Here is a 13,006-nt window from a genome sequence, read left to right on the forward strand (position 1 = left end):
GGGGAAAGGTGTCCATGACTGAGCACCGTTGTAAGTTGTTTACGTGACGTGCAAAAGGAAAGATGTACGAGGAAATGAAAAATCTAAGCAAATAAAGATAGCGATTAAAAATTGATTTCAAACGACGAAATTGAAGAGTGTCTGCCAAAATTTTTCAAGGAGCATAAGCTGCGACGTGCTTTATTGGTCTTCATCTAAAATTGGAACGCATGAACTTGAGTTAATATAATTAATAACACAAATCAAACAGGCGCCTACACCGCGTGCTGTGACATAGGTTTTGACAGGTAAGTTAACCTTTAGGACCCCACAATCTGCCGTTTGTCACTATCAAGCCGATTAGCAAGAGAGAGAGCAGAAGCCAAAAATCTTATAAATTTGATGAACTGACTGAGGTTCGAAGTTACAAAGTTTTCCTGCTTTAAAGTGAAGCTTTCCCTCAAGCTTTCAATATTTTGATAAGCGAATATTATTCAATTAGAGTTTGAGTCTATTTCAGCGCGTTATCCATGGTGACTGGAGAACGATTGCGTCATAAAACCTCTTAATTCGTTCATCTACCACATTTTTTTGTTGACTTTGTTCGCAAATATTAGGACAGTTGCGAAAACTTTGAATATTTACCGATATCATGCAACCTTTCAGCCATAAACCGGGAGTCCTTCATCCAGAGCTGTGTTTCAAAGAGAGTCATCAAGGCCAGGGTGTATGACAGCAATGCAAAAAAACGAAAAACAGGAGATTGAGGTTAGCCGCTAACGACAGATTACATGTAATTGTGATGATCACCGCTTATATAAGGTCAAGGTCTCTAATACTCATGCGAATTATACGATTAAGACATAGCGAGGCTAAATGTTCTTGAGAGTCACTCGGCCTGCAATGAATCTCACAGCGAGTTCACTGTATCTATCAGTATATCAAAGGGGTTTTTTCTTATTAGGAATGAATTTAAGGCGTTAATTTACAACTTCCAGACCTCCTGTACTAGGTTGTTCGTTTCTTAGCTGTTGACGCTGGATGAAAATGAAGCCATCAAAGCCTTGTAAACAAAGTGCTTGTTTCGTGTCGTCGCCGCTCTAAACTCCTTCGGTAGTGACTTTCAACGCTAAGATACGCTATCTGTTCATTGCGTGATGCAGGCCCCTCTTGCCTGCGTATTAGGCTGTTTGATGAGAACTTTAGCAAGGAGTCTAAATTATGTTAAGGAAAAAAAAAACAAAAGTTCGAACCTCTTCTCGCCTCTACTAACTTAGGCTAGGAACTGGCTAATTTCTCGCCGTTGTCCTGTATAACCTGCTGAAAGGCCAAAATTAACTTTTCTGGTAGAGTTGAACCTCGCCAAAAACGCAGCTGGGGAATTCTATAAAAAGTGTCCTTGTCAGGCGCGATAAATTAATTATGTCAAAACCACCACTTGTAGAGAGGTGAAATATCCAAGAAGGAAGAAAGAGCTATTAAAACAAAAAACTGAACGTCGGTAATTTACAAAGAGCTGTATTAGTTGGCTTTATCGCGCGGGTCTGGTCTTTGAAAACATTGAAAACATGCAAATACACATAAACTTTAGCAAAGTGTCTGGGTGCGAACCGAAATGTTTGTGAGAGACTCCACCTAAGAGTTATATTAAATTGCGGTGAGTGATATCGACAGTCTGAAAACAATTTGAGTTCAAATGCAAGGCGCATTGTATTTGATTGACACTAATATTAACTGCGAAAAAATTTGGACGAGATCGTTATGTCGAATCGTCTTTATACAGTTAGCACTTTGGGCATCGACTTGTTGTCGATTCTAGGTCTTATTACTTTCCCAAAAGAAGTATTTTATTACACGCAGTTTATAAAAAAATGTTCGTGATAGCGTTGTACGTGTGACGCCTGTTTTTAGTTTGTTTGGAGAAAATTCAGGTATGGGCTTTCCCCAGGGACTACTGAAACTGTCTCTCGTGTAACGAGCAGGTGTCTCGACTGCTTATATTTACTCACTTCGACTTTTAAGAGCCTTTCTTTCGGTATTGTTTATGGCGTTTGTCACCTGTGTAAAGTAGTCGATAAAAATTTGTTCTCCACTTGTTCCGTCTCGGTTCTCTCGTTAAGTTGGTATACCTTTGAAGTTAACGTACTAAGGCTTTTGAATATTTTCTTGTAGAACGTCTCACTGCTTAAGGTTTCTTCGTACCAGCACTATCCAATCGCTCTAATAGGCTACAAAGGTCTCTTTTTTTTTCACCTCGGAAACGGATAAACATCTATCAATGGCCGGAAGCAATCGGATTCAATATCAGTAGTTGCTAAAATAGCTCGCCAGTATTTTGAGTAAGGGAACACTTTGTCAACACCCCGCAAATATGTCAGCTCGCTTTATTGGTTTTTAAAACTAGAGGAAGGATGACGAGATAAACAAGTTTTTTTTTTCTACAAGCCGGGTGGTCGATGTTGGGGAAATGGTGTGTGGCTCGACAAACAATATCGCTAATTTGCGCGCCTCCACAAGATCCCAAAATGTAACCCCTTGAGAAATACATTAAGCTATAGAAATAAGGGAATAAGAAAGGAAAATCAGAGTGTTATCCACGATGTACCGATTCCACTAATACAAAAGAGGATGTGGTCAAATCATGGTCTCTTGACTAAAGTTGTTTTAAACTTGATTATAGTCAATAAAGAAAGTTTTTAGACGTCACAGTTTCCGCTCTGTGACTGTCGCTGAAGAAATAGCATTAACATTTTTCCTGAGTCATTTCGTTGTCAAAGCTACTTTTATTTTGTTTATAATAATGTACATAGAAAAAATTACGCGCTTCTGATTGGCTGCAAAACGAGCGCATTGTCATGTAACACGAGTGCTAATTACAAATAGCGCGCACGCTTTCAAAATTTCGTCTTTCTTGGCTTTCTGTGGTCTTTTTTCTTGTATATTATTAACAAGTAATAGTATGATTTCTCTTGCAATTTGTTATGATAAGCACTCATAAATTTTTCAAAGATTACGAATCCCACTTGCCCTGCGGGTTCATGCAATTTTGTTGAAACATTTACAAGTGCGTATTTACGCCAAATTGCACTCGAAATTATGTTATTACCTATACTTAATGCTTTCACACACGAAATTAAGCGATGGTTAGGCTTCTTGAGGAATTCTCTGAAAAAATTGAAATATCCACTAATTTTCTATGGCCAATGGAAATGAACTATCGTAAATAGTGACAAAAAGCACTTTAAAAAGAGGCATCGTAGCAAATAGCACTTTCAAAAGAGAAATGTAATCGTTTGTCTCACGGTGTGGTGTCACTTCGGATGCGGATCGCGACGATCGCACCAATCGCAGCCGTGGAATCCCATCCTATCACAGCTGAGCACTACAGCATATGGGTGACGCGTACTCAATCGACCTCATCGCCTGAAGAATACTGGCAGTATGCAGCCGAAACGTCGCGATCCCTGACATCCAAAGTTACCATCACAACATGAGACAAACAATTACATTTCTCCTTTGAAAGAAATGAACTACATAATTGATAAAGAGATCAGTTGATTTGGTATAATTGTAGTGTCCATGACCATAAGAAAAGGGAAATACAAGTTATGTTCGGGGCTAGAAACAAAGCATTTTGTTTCCAAGTATTATTATTAATCGAACCTTTGGTTTTCATTCAAAGATGTCCGTGCCTAGTGCTGAACCGCAGTTAGAGACTGAGAAAAAAAAGAGACCACTTGGCTTGAGCTACCTCATCGACGAAAACCCGCCATGGTACATGTGCTCTTTGCTGGGATTTCAGGTAAAAAGGCACTTAAAGATAATTTTGTTTGGTTAACGATAAAATTTACCTGATCTTCCATAGGTCTCTGTTATATTCTAATGATCTCCCCCTGTCTCTCCCTTATACTCTGTTGGCAACGACTGATCCCCCTCCGTTCCCGCCCTGAAAACCATGTGATCTCCCCAAATTCCTTCCCCCCTCCCCCCCCGGCGATAAAAGAATTACCGGTTTTAACATTCAACCATATAGCGATCTAGCACATTATCTCACGATAAATTACGTGAACGTCGACGACTGTTTGCAAACCAAGGGGGAGTACAAAGCCAGCTCTGTCCCCACGAGGGGTGAGGAGATAAGATAAGAGAGATAAGATAAGATAACTTTATTCATACACGGTATTTCCATCAGTTGTTAATTATCTATAAAGGTATATCTATCTTCCTAACTATAATAAAATCTAATAATAACAATTCAAATAAAAGAAACAAATAAAAAATCTGCTTTTCATGGAGGCCGTGTCTAAAATTTACTTAAAATTAAGATATTACTTTAAACTGTGGCGACTTAAATTTAGATTTGAAATCGGTCAGTGAAGACGCTTGTCTTAGGTCTAAGGGTAAGTCGTTCCACAAGTGAGCTCCGCTGTACAAAAAACTTCTCTTAAGATAATCAGTTCGAGGTTGGAGAAGATTGAAGAGAGGGTATTGGATTATAAGATTGGAGAAGGTTGAAGAGAGGGTATCTGCCAAGTTTTGAACGATCATGTTCCGCTAGGGATCCTCTAGAGTCCTATTCTCCCTCGTGGTCGTTATTTGGTCTCGAAACGCAACAGGCTGGTGACGTGTATGTATGGAACAGAACCTTACCCTACAATAACCATCGTCTTGTTAGTCCAAACCTCGTTCTTTCACTTGTTTTCTTGTTATTTTAGCATTTCCTGACCATGCTGGGATCGACTTTGGCCATTCCTTTCATCATTAGTGGCCCAATGTGTTTTGCAGATAACCCACTTGCCATTAGCGAAGTATTGAGTACCATTTATTTCGTTTCTGGTTTTGTAACCTTGCTGCAAACCACTATCGGAGTGAGGTAAGCCATTGTATAGCATAAGCAAATTTCAATCACAATTGCGGGGATAGGGAAAGAAGAGTTTAAATGTTCACCTATGATACAGAAGGCTCTGCAGGCGTCTAACACGAAAACTAAATCTAAGTGCCTGTGTCTAGTGGCTCTGTTACTTTCTGCATTAATGACTCCAGCACTTTTTGCCTGGAATATAGGACCAACCAAAGTGTTAGAACATATAACAACTCACTGAAATCATCTGATATTGTTCCAGCCATGATTAATTCCTAACTTCTTAATCTTCATAAGACTACCGATCGTTCAAGGTGGAACATTTGCCTTTATCACCCCGACGTTCGCCATCTTGTCTTTGCCGAAATGGGCCTGCCCCACAGCTGAAGGTCAGTTTAGTTGCGTACTTTTGGATGCTAACCGCGGAGAAACTGGGTTGAGAGCTTCTAAACGAGGCCAATGAAAAACTGAAAAAATGGATATGGGTTTGTTTTTAAGACCCTGTTTAAGACGAACTGTTTTACATGACATCTTTTTTCACTGAATTTAACTCCTACTACACCACGTCCTCGTTTCCTAGACCCAGTTTTCCTCGCTTCTGGGATTTTCTGGCAAACTAGGAACTTCAAGAAACTAGAAATACTAAAATAACAATAGGTACTGATTACTGATTTCAAATACTAGGCAATCAAATCTAACTTGACATTTTAGAATCTCAAGAAGGCATTTATTAAGATCGCTTCTACCGTGCGCGGTAGCAATATGTTTGCCAATTGCCGAATTCTTGTATACAGCAACGCGTTGAAAAGGTGTCGAACCGTGTAACCGACACAATCAGCATCAAATTAGGCAATAGTGTTTGAAATGGTTTTGATTGAAAAACTCACACCGAAGTTGAACGTGCAATCGGATTCCATAACTGCAAAACTTTTAGTTTAATTTTTTAAGTTATGTATTGTTTCGAGACGTTTTTAATAAGCATTTATTGTTATTTTAGTATTTAAAGCCTCTTAGACTCACTATTTTTTGACTTGACTCGACATTATGTTTACTTCGTAACGTCATCGACTGCTTTTATTAGCCTTTTTTTAAAATGTCTTTTAATAGTTTTAGGAGAATTTTATTGCAATTTTTTAAGTCCTAAATTTTTTTTCGACATCGCTTCTTCTTCGTCGACTCCAAAAATCGGAGAGAAAATTAACTTGCATGCCTAGTAAGTGCCTGATTCAATCTGGAGTGAGTGTTTCAAACTGCTCTCTTACGCACTTGTTTTAAGGGCGCGAATGTGTTACTCTGCTCTTTCCTTACGTGTTCGTAGGGTGCAAGTAATTAAGATGTTGTCTCCCTGATCGTCTACTCGACAACAACGTACAACCACTATTCTGCGTGAATTCCTGAGAACGAGTTTCGTTGAGGCCCTAGGCATTCCTAGTCGAGATGAAACCTGATGGTTTATGTTTACTTTTTGAAGATGATAAATCGCTCAGAGTTGCTATGGGGAAATTTTCATGAACAGTGTCTATTTGATCGATCTTGTTTTGATATTGAGATAGGTACAGTGCTTTTTCTGAGGATTACCTTTAATATACAAGTTTAATCGTGTTTTTCTTCACAGGAAGCGGTAATTCTACTGTTGACAGTGAGCTTTGGAAGCCCCGCATGAGAGAGGTAACTGATGAAAAGGGTTTCCAACATTTACCACGCAGACTGCGAGCAATCTATCCTTTTCGACAAAGTCCGTCGGCGAAGTCCGAGCAAAAAAAAAAATCAGTGAAAAAAAATTAATGTTAGCGCGGCGTGCCATGGTTTTTTTTTTTCACTGATTCTTTTTGGCTCGCGCAACGGACTCCGCTGAAAAGGATGGATTGCTCTTAGTATTTGACATATTGTTTTGGCTATCAGTCGGTCAGTTAGTTGGTCAGTCGGTCTGTCGGTCAGTCTTTCGGTCTGCCAGTCAGTCAGTGGGACAGGCACTCAATCACTCAGTCAGTTAACAACACTAGCAGCGTATTATCTGTACTGTGTTGTATTTTATTTCCTCCTTTGGCCCTTTGCTTTTGTCTCCTTCTCCCACATTAGATCCAAGGTGCAATAATGGTCTCATCATTATTTCAAATCTTTATCGGCTTCACTGGCCTCGTTGGTTTTCTGCTTCGATTCATTGGACCGCTGACCATAGCACCTACGGTTACGTTGGTGGGCGTGGCACTGTTTAGAGTAGCAGCAAACAACGCGGGTAATATGAAACACTGAAATAACGAGAAAGTCGTATGTTTCAAAAATGTTTACCGAATTTTGTAAAGGATTATACAGGCGAGTGTTAAAGACTCTAGATTTTGCAGTATGGAAGTCTAAGGTGCTTCATACATGACCTACAAAATATTTTCAAGTAATTTAGTAGTTTGATATATTAGTATTTTTGGGTTATAACTTTTGGGATAGATTTTTCCCCGGTGAATAGACTCACTTTCTTGCACACAGGCCATTAAATGCCTTGTGCACTTGTTAATAAGAGTGGCTTTTGTGTGAATCATAAGGCGCCGTTTGCAGATTTAACTGAATTATGTGGCTATAAATTTAGCAGACCACGATTCATCGCTTTATTTATAGCGGCGACGTTAACATAATTGTTAACTCTCTATATCTCTCTGTTTTCAATCAGTTTAATTCCTTCTTTAAAACTAAGATGTTTTAACTTAGAAAGCGAATCGAATGAGAAAAGAAAATGACAATGTGTTTCCCTGATTTCCTCCAACAGGGAATCATTGGGGAATCTCCATGACGTACGTATCTGCGGTCCGTTCATTTATTTCCTTCGTGCTTGCAATCCCTCTCATTCAGTCTGTCCGTTTTCACTTCAATCGAGTTAAGATTTTCTCTTCTTTTTCTGTTGTCTTAGGACTATTGTGTTCATAGCTGTGTTTTCACAATACCTCACAAATGTTAAGGTTCCAGTTCCCGCTTACAGGGGTGGTCTGAGGATTGGCCATTTCCCTTTGTTCCGCTTATTTCCAGTAAGTACAGAAGAGGTTTAACATTCCCACCTTTGATAATAGGATTATTAGCTTTATTAGTCTTTTCTTAATTTGTGTTTCATTTAGTAATTACGATTACTGACAGCGGTAACTTCGTTATTAGTACTAGCTTTCTTCAAGAGATTATAATATCTTGCTAACTTTCTTCATTGCGTATCTTTCAGATTATTCTGGCGATTGCAGTATCTTGGGCTCTATGCGCTATCATCACCGTGGCCGGAGGGTTCCCTTCTGATCCTATGAATCCTCAGTACAAGGCAAGAACGGATGCAAGAATTACTGTGTTAAAGGAAGCAGAGTGGCTCAGATTTCCTTACCCAGGTGGGGAGAATTTCCTTACACGTTTATGCACATGGATAATGAGGTCGAGTCACCACCGGGCTCGAGAGCTGGCCAAGTTATTGCATCTTGCTCTCGAAAAACACGCCTAACTCTTAAAGTGCCTTTCTCTATCAAGGAGTATAAATGGTGCTTACGCTGGACCAGCACTAGTCCAAAGGGAGTGGCAACACTCCTGGTCCCTTATGCTTCAGAAACTGGGATAAGATTCAGCTGGAGGGTTAGTCTGCTCGAAATCAGACTTTACCCACCTCTTTTTATACGCATAGATCTACGTAGAAGTAGCTTCTTAACTACTGGACCCCCCAAAATATGGCTTTCTTAAAAAGGGGTAAAAAATAAGAAATGAATTGCTTTCGTCAAATAGCTGCCCATTCTTCCTTTAGACAATTGTTGGTATAGTTTGGTGGGTATCCATTAGTATGGTGACGCGATTCGGCTTCAAAAGCGCATTGGCTCAGAAAAAAAAGTTACCATTTTTCCACGTGAGAAAAATAACCTGTAATAAAAGCCCTTCGTCATTCACTCTGACGAAGGGCTAACGCTCGAAACGTCATCTTTGAAACTCTTTACTGTGGATAATTTATGTTATCAACTCAGTTGATAATACCAAATTTCCAGATCAATATCGGTATCTGGGCAACTGCCTACCTACCCCTCCCCTAACTCAACAACAGTCAATTGACAACAAGTTGAGGTTAATGTTGGGTTAGGGGAGGGGTAGGTGGGCAGTTGCCCAGATACTGATATTGATCCAAATTTCCTTGTTATGCTCTCTTTCCAACACAGCACCACAGTTTCTTTAGAAACTTACCCCCTTTATTGATTCATATGAGCCTATTTTCTAACGGCCTTTTTCTTGTGTTTGTTGTTTGTTTTTATACTCTTAACCAAATGTAACAACACCACAACAAAGATTTTATTGGTGCCTTGATTGGGTCATAATCACCCGGAAACGCAGGTTGCAGCGCTAATCGAGGCAGGCTGAGAGCGTAATTTTTTCATTTGAATATTTTCAGCCAGTTATATTGTATCTAAAATCTCATGAATGTTCACCGCTCTTCAGGTCAGTGGGGAATGCCTACTGTCAGTCTCGCAGGGGTTTTTGGGATACTTGCTGGAGTTTTGGCCTCCATTATTGAGTCCGTGGGTGATTACTATGCATGTGCGAGATTGGCAGGAGCACCACCACCGCCAGAACACGCCATCAACCGTGGAATCGGAATAGAAGGACTTGGATGTCTTTTGGCTGGAGCTTTTGGTACCGGGAATGGAACAACATCATACAGTGAAAACATTGGGGCTATAGGAATCACTAAGGTATCAAAGGCAACAGTTTGTCTTGCTCTTGTGCCACCCAACATGATGGACTGTAAAAGTGTTTTTAGGTTATGACTGAGAGACAAGCGACCAAGAATCCTCTCTTCTAAGAGACAAAAAGTTAATCAAATAAAGTGTGACTAGTGATGCTAATGCATTTATGTAGCGCGTTCTCCATAGGTATATACCCTAATGCGCTTTACAACACCTTGCGGGGGACTTGGGCCAGATTGCATTGAGCATTTTATGATTTTTGTAAGTGAGTTGGGAATTTTTGAAAACAATGCTAGGCCACAACACTGGAAGCTATGTTACCTCCTGCGTGGGTTCTTAAACGTCCCCTGCTATTCAAAGAGGAAACGGGAGACGAGGCATGCGGTTTATCGTCCCTTTTTTTGGGAAGACTAGTCATTATAACTGTTTGCAGACGTCGTAGCAAGGGCAGCGCATTCTCCTAGTTATTTTAAGACCCTGAGTGTCGGTCTGGTCAGCCAGGGCTCGAAGTCTCGACCTACTGCACGGCAATCCGACGTTCTATAACCTGAGCTAACAAGGTGGCGGTAGCCTCAAATCGGTTGCTGATAAAATGCAGCTCTTAGACTCTCTTAACACGAGCCTGGAAATAATTTGGAAATAGTCTCCCACATGTACCCTTGTCTTGTTTTCACGACACACTTAGTTTGTCAATAGTCTATTCCCAAGCTTAAGTTTTCAAAAACTTAATACTTAATTCACTTAACTTTCCAAGGTTGGAAGTCGCCGAGTGATTCAGTATGGTGCGATAATTGTCATGATCATTGGCGTTGTTGGTAAAGTTGGAGCTTTGTTCGTCAGCATCCCAGACCCCATCGTTGGTGGAGTTTTTATGGTCATGTTTGGAATGATCGCTGCCGTTGGAATCTCAAATCTGCAGTTTGCTGACATGAATTCCTCCAGGAACCTGTTCATCGTCGGATTTTCCATCGTATTTGGTTTAGCTCTGCCTCACTATATGGAAAACCATCCCAACGCTATCGACACAGGTATTCGTCATTATAAAAGTTTTTTTCTTTTCCTGCTTCAGAACTCAGATCGTTGTACTTGGTTTGGATTGCATCTTTTTACATGCGCACATCAAGGCCTTAAGCATTCCACCAAACACTACAAAAAGCTGTTTCGTTAGCGTTTCAGAAAGTTATGTTTTTAAAACTTTTTCCGTTCGCTCAAAGCAAGTGCGTTTCATTCCAAAGACATTGAATTCTGATTTATCAAATATTACCCAAACCTGCACATTTTAAGTGTAATTGGCCTATAGCTGACTCAGTGGCATCTCAAAATTTACCTTGAATACTGCTGTTAAAGAAATCAAATCAGTAAAAGTCTAACCTCTATCTGTAACTGAGTGGTTTTACAAAGTGTGCATGTTGACTTCCTCTCAGGTGTTACCGAAATTGACCAAATCCTGACAGTCCTGATGAAAACAAGCATGGCAGTAGGATGTATTGCTGCTTTGATTTTAGACAACACCATCCCTGGAACTTTAGAGGAACGCGGGCTTAAGTCTTGGAGGTGTGATCTTTCAGCTGAAAACGATGGAAACTCTCAAACAGCCTCAATAAGAGTCTATGATCTGCCGTTTTGTCTAAAACGTCTTGGTGACTGCAAAGCGGCAAAATATATACCTTTTTTACCGTACAACCACAGTGAACCAAACAACGTATATGATATGGAGATAGAATATTCTACTTCAAATCTTTAGAGGGAAGAGTGTAGTTAAAGTATGGCTTAGTATGTCATGAAGTAACCGTTAGGTATGCTCTAGTGCTTTAAATTATAGAAGTGTCACTTCTGTACTTTTTGATACATATAATACTGCACCAAACATTAAGAAAAGATTCCGAAGAAATAACAATTCAGCCTCTATAATCAGGTTTTACTATAGAATCAAATTCATGACTGGTAGGTAAAAGCTAGTTCAAGTGAAAATAAGTTTTACTTTTAGCTTGATTTTAGCAGGTTGCTTTACAAGATCGACTCTCATGTACATACCAGCACCTATTGACGTCACTTTCCAGCGAAAATAAAGCTTTAAAATTCAAGGTTGTTATCTTATCCTTTGATTAAAAGGTCACAAAAAGCTTTCTCGTTCCTTGATTTAAAAGCCTAGACACTTTTAACGGTCAGTGTTCAGTGTTACAAGTACTTCAATCAGGAAAATTATCTTACTTACTTCCACGGAGAGAACAACACTCGGTGACCTATCGAAAATGGTTGAAAATTGTAACCAACATTTAAATAAAATAATTTGGTCTATCAACTGAGTTGCTTATACAAATCGGCCACTGTTAAGATTTGTTATAGCTGACGCTCTGTCAAAGGGCTAACCCTCGAAATATCAGCTTGAGAAACTCTTTACAGAGGCCTATTTGTATTATCACCTCAGTACATAAAATCAAATTATCTTGTGTATCCCCTTAGCGACGCAGCACCACGGTTTCTTCAGTAACTTACTCCTTTCATTCAAAATTTGAATATTTTGTAACTTCCTTTCCAGACCTCTCTGGTCGTCGTTTTAAACGATGCGCGGTTTGATTTTCTTGCGTACTTAGCGACAATTGTTGCAGCTATGTAAACGTCAGTTCAACGGATAGATGGGTCTTAAATTTTTTAATTTATCCTGTCGAAGACAGCGTCTCTTTGATGGGGCTCAGAGATACTTATCCCTTTTTGTATTAAATGCAAAAATGACCTTTTCTGATAAAGACCTGACATTTTTACCACTGTCGCTTTCGAGGCTTCCTATGGCTTCTTTACCACATCATGATCATTTTGACATTACAGCCACACCCCACAGGTGTATTATATATTTTCCATTTTGTCTCTCTCTACGCCGGAACCAAATCTATCATTTTCACCCCGCGATGGACAGATCATGCTCACACGCCCATTCGCAAAAACAAACAAATGGAGAGGAAAGTAATGCACACCATACCACGGTACCTACAAACAAAGTGCCGCATCTCCTGCAGGGTGCTTCTCTTAAAGCGGAGACAAGTTAAGGGGGTTTAGCAGCGGTTTGTAAAAGAGCACTTTCCTGCCGGCTGGCGCTAAATCGGGAAAGGCGCTTTTTAGTGTAAATACGGTTTTCAAGAGAAAACTTGACACAATAACAAACCAAAACACTTTTTGATTAAACCAGCCTTTTCTCTCTGTATTTCTGCTCTGTTGTGAGCATTCCTGCCAAAAACTTTGTAAATTTCTCCTGTTTCCTTAGTGGAAACGTGTTACTTACTCAATTTTGTTTGAGAGCGCATTCAGAAGAAACAGCACAAACTATGGTCTGAACAAACTTTATTCTGGAGTTAAGTTAAGTTACTGAAGAAACCGTGGTGCTGCGTCGCTAAGGGGATACACAAGATAATTTGGTTTTATGTACTGAGGTGATAATACAAATAGGCCTCTGTAAGGAGTTTCTCAAGCTGATATTTCGAGG

The 13,006-nt window shown here is 39.8% G+C and overlaps 1 protein-coding gene across 2 annotated transcripts; it reads left to right on the forward strand.

Annotated features, from left to right (window-relative positions):
* The first annotated feature begins 263 nt into the window (after positions 1-263).
* LOC113669616 (solute carrier family 23 member 2) lies at positions 264-11,612 on the forward strand. 2 transcript variants are annotated; one of them, XM_027185689.2, is made up of 13 exons: positions 264-395; positions 646-747; positions 3,662-3,781; positions 4,695-4,852; positions 5,138-5,229; positions 6,456-6,508; positions 6,920-7,076; positions 7,599-7,623; positions 7,740-7,854; positions 8,040-8,196; positions 9,281-9,534; positions 10,283-10,556; positions 10,953-11,612. In XM_027185689.2, the coding sequence occupies exons 2-13, from the start codon at positions 709-711 to the stop codon at positions 11,270-11,272; spliced, it is 1,764 nt and encodes a 587-aa protein (XP_027041490.2). In that variant the 5' UTR covers positions 264-395; positions 646-708; the 3' UTR covers positions 11,273-11,612. The 2 variants fall into 2 exon arrangements, with proteins under 2 accessions (XP_027041490.2, XP_089039701.1); XM_089183575.1 differs by lacking the exon at positions 646-747 and having other exon boundaries at positions 294-395.
* Positions 11,613-13,006: the final 1,394 nt, after the last annotated feature.

This window comes from Pocillopora damicornis, chromosome 9 (assembly GCF_964200805.1).
Source record: "Pocillopora damicornis chromosome 9, jaPocDami1.2, whole genome shotgun sequence".
Lineage (NCBI taxonomy): Eukaryota > Metazoa > Cnidaria > Anthozoa > Scleractinia > Pocilloporidae > Pocillopora > Pocillopora damicornis.

Bases quoted from the DNA above. Each gene is read 5' to 3' on its own strand.
- LOC113669616 (XM_027185689.2), top strand. From the start codon at position 709: ATGACAGCAATGCAAAAAAACGAAAAACAGGAGATTGAG. The intron at 3,782-4,694 runs GTAAAAAGGCAC...TTGTTATTTTAG, and splicing joins GCTCTTTGCTGGGATTTCAG to CATTTCCTGACCATGCTGGG. The intron at 7,077-7,598 runs GTAATATGAAAC...TTCCTCCAACAG, and splicing joins AGTAGCAGCAAACAACGCGG to GGAATCATTGGGGAATCTCC.